A 3,516-nucleotide genomic window follows, 5' to 3' on the forward strand; every position below is an offset into this window, starting at 1 on the left:
TAAGGGTCAGAAGTCAGGTTTAAGGGTCAGAAGTCAGGTTTAAGGACCAGCCGTCAGATTTAAGGGTCAGGTTTAAGGACCAGACGTCAGGTTTAAGGGTCAGAGGTCAGGTTTAAGGGTCAAGGGTCAGGTTTAGGGGTCAGGTTTAAGGGTCAGATGTCAGATTTAAGGGTCAGGGGTTAGGTTTATGGGTCAGGGTTCAGGTTTAAAGGTCAGAGTTCAGGTTTAGTATCGGGTCAGGTTTAAGGGTCAGAGGTCAGGTTTAGTATTGGGTCGTATCTTCATCTCAGTGAACCTGAGCGAGTACTGCCAGCCCGTCCAGCTGGACCACTCTACACCGTCAGCGTAGGAGGCATGGCCTCCTCTCAGGTACTGCCCGTTGAGGTTGGAGGTGTGGCAGTTACGGTACCACCAGGCCCCCTGGTAGTAGGCTGCACAGTTGTTCTCTGACTGGTCCTGGTCCCGGTCTTTGGTGGTGAACTGCATCCCAGAATGCTTCAGGAGGGAGTCACCTGAAGGACAGAAGAACACCTGGTAGTCTCGTGTGGTGCTGTTTATTACTACATAGACCAGCATCAGTAGTCTTACCTGTGGTCCCTGAGTACTGGTCCACGTATCAGTACTAGTGTTAATACCTGTGGTCCCTGAGTACTGGTCCACGTATCAGTACTAGTGTTAACACCTGTAGTCCCTGAGTACTGGTACACATATCAGTACTAGTGTTAATACCTGTAGTCCCTGAGTACTGGTCCACGTATCAGTACTAGTGTTCCTACCTGTGGTCCCCGAGTACTGGTCCACGTATCAGTACTAGTGTTCCTACCTGTGGTCCCTGAGTACTGGTCCACGTATCAGTACAAGTGTTCCTACCTGTGGTCCCTGAGTACTGGTCCACGTATCAGTACTAGTGTTCCTACCTGTGGTCCCTGAGTACTGGTCCACGTATCAGTCATGTCTAGTGTTCCTAGACATAGACTAGTGTTCCTACCTGCGGTCCCTGAGTACTGGTCCACCTCCAGCGGGTACCCGTCCTCATCAGGGTTCACCGAGTCTCGACCAACGGAGAATTCACCGTAACGAGCAAACGCTGTGGCGTTGTCGAAGTCAGACATGTCGATCCGTAATTCATACCCACCGGATCTGGTGAGGGAGTAGATCTTCTGGAGACCTGAGAGGGAGACAGACAGGGGGACATTATTGAACTTTGCCATAACAATGTGATTAATCGCAAAAAAATCATGCGATTAATCGCGATTAAAAATTGTAATCGTTGCCCAGCTCTAATATACTGTATATGTGTGTGTGTACCTATCCAGTGTTCTCCTGTAGTCTTTCCAAACCCGTCTCTATAAGCCTTCCAGTCTCTGAAGAAGTTCACTGATCCGTCTTCTCTCCTCTGAATCACCTGAACACAAATACATTTAACATTTTATTTATCTGTGTCTGTGTGTGTGTCTGTGTGTGTGTGTGTGTTCCTCACTGTCCAGCCTCCTCCATCAGTCTTCATGTCACAATAAACTAAGAAGCCGTCGGGTTCGTGAGTCGGAAACACTGAATAAACTCCGTCCTGAGAAACACCGGAGGCCATGACATCGGAGCAGTCTCTGGGTCTGACAGCTGAGAGACAGACAGACAGACAGACAGACAGACAGAGAGAAAGACAGAGACAGACATATTAAAGTGTAATATTGTGTATAAATATATATTAAATTGTATTAATGTGTAATAACATGTATTAATATGTATTAACATGTATTAATATGTATTAACATGTATTAATGTGTATTAACGTGTATTAACATATATTACATTACATTACATTACAGTCATTCAGCAGATGCTTTTATCCAAACAAACTTACAATAAGTGTATTTAACATATTCAAGAGAACTACGAGTCACCAGAAGTCATAAGTGCATCTCCTTTAAACAAGCATCTAAGAGCATAAACCAGAGCAGAAGTACAGAAACAAACTAGTATGAATACAGTAAATGCAACAAACTAGTATGAATACAATAAGTGCAACAAACTAGTATGAATACAGTAAGTGGTGAGTGGAAGGCTCAGGGTAGTACTTCTTGAAGAGGTGAGTCTTCAGCCTGATGAAAGATGGGCAGCGACTCTGCTGTCCTGACGTCAGTGGGGAGTTCATTCCACCACTGTGGGGCCAGGACAGAAAACAGCCGTGACCGGGTCGATCGGCTGCAGGGACCTCTGAGCGACGGGGCAACCGATCGCCCCGAGGCAGCAGAGCGAAGTGGTCGGGCAGGGGTGTAGGGCTTGACCGTGGCCGGGAGATAGGAAGGAGCTGTTCCTGTCACTGCCCTGTAGGCTAGCACCAGAGTCTTACACTGTATGCGAGCTCTTACAGGGAGCCAGTGTAGAGAACGGAGAAGGGAAGTTGTGTGCATCTAATCAGGATGCCTCCTGGCTGCCTCCCACTGGAGGTTTTCTGGGAGGAGACCCCGGGGAAGACCCAGAACACGCTGGAGGAATTATATCTCCCAGCTGGCCTGGGAACGCCTCGGGATCCCCAAAATGAGCTGGAACATGTTGCGGGGAGAGGGAGGGTTGAGTCAGCCTGCTTGGCCTGCTGCCACCACGACCCGACCCCGGAAAAGTGGTAGAAAATGGATGGATGGATGGAACATGTAATAACGTGTAATAACGTGTATTAATTCATAATAACGTTTATTAACGTTTATTAACGTGTATTAACCTGTAATAACGTGAGTTACCTCTGTGGGTGGAGTCCTTCTGCAGGTCACTGCTGAGTCTTCTCAGACTCTCTGTCTCCCTCTGGAGGCTCACCAGAGATTCACTGAAACCTGCAACCAGCTTCAACACACCTGAGTGACTGTCAGACAACACCTGTCCAGGTGAAAGAGGGAGACATATTATATCATTTCATGAAATTCATATATTGTGGGTTACTTGTATTTTAATTTAAATTAAATTGTAATTCTGTAAATTCTTTTTTTTTTTTTATTGAAAGACAAGAGACAATATTAGACAATACATAGACATAACAACAAGAGGATGACAAGAACAGTGGGATAAAAGCCAGCAAACATCATATAGTCAGTGTGTGTGTGTGTGTGTGTGAGAATGTCCTTGAGCCTTTTGAGATGGGAGAAAAAAAAAATAATAATAATAATAATAATTAAAAAACAACAAAGTATATGTGCATATGGATGTTCATGTATGCATGTACGTGGGTTTCAATTGGTTGTCAGGCAAGAAAAACAAAACAAAAATCAATAATAGCAATAAATACATAAAAAAAATAGATATATACTATACAAATTTTAATATTAATAGGATGGGTGATGTCACGTTTGCAGAAACATAGTGAGGGATGACCAGGTGGTGGTGTTCTGTTGTATTGTATATGATGGACGAGGTTAGATTGTCCATTGAAATATATTCTATCATTAAGTTTCTCCAGTGTGTGATATGTGTGTTATTCCTTGATTTCCAGTTCATGAGGATAGTTTTCTTGGCGATAGTTAGGGC

At 44.6% G+C, this 3,516-nt stretch overlaps 1 protein-coding gene across 1 annotated transcript; it reads right to left on the minus strand.

The window, feature by feature from the left end:
• Positions 1-216: 216 nt before the first annotated feature.
• On the minus strand, positions 217-2,871 carry LOC116379787 (fibrinogen C domain-containing protein 1-like; the record flags this gene model as incomplete). The annotated part of the gene is made up of 5 exons (XM_031841754.1): positions 217-512; positions 989-1,168; positions 1,309-1,405; positions 1,481-1,617; positions 2,739-2,871. Coding segments are annotated over 5 exons (810 nt in total), but the record flags the coding sequence as incomplete, so codon positions are not given.
• Between the last annotated feature and the right edge of the window lie 645 nt (positions 2,872-3,516).

The sequence above is a fragment of the Anarrhichthys ocellatus genome, unplaced genomic scaffold, assembly GCF_004355925.1.
Source record: "Anarrhichthys ocellatus isolate YVR2014 unplaced genomic scaffold, GSC_Weel_1.0 scaffold5212, whole genome shotgun sequence".
NCBI lineage: Eukaryota > Metazoa > Chordata > Actinopteri > Perciformes > Anarhichadidae > Anarrhichthys > Anarrhichthys ocellatus.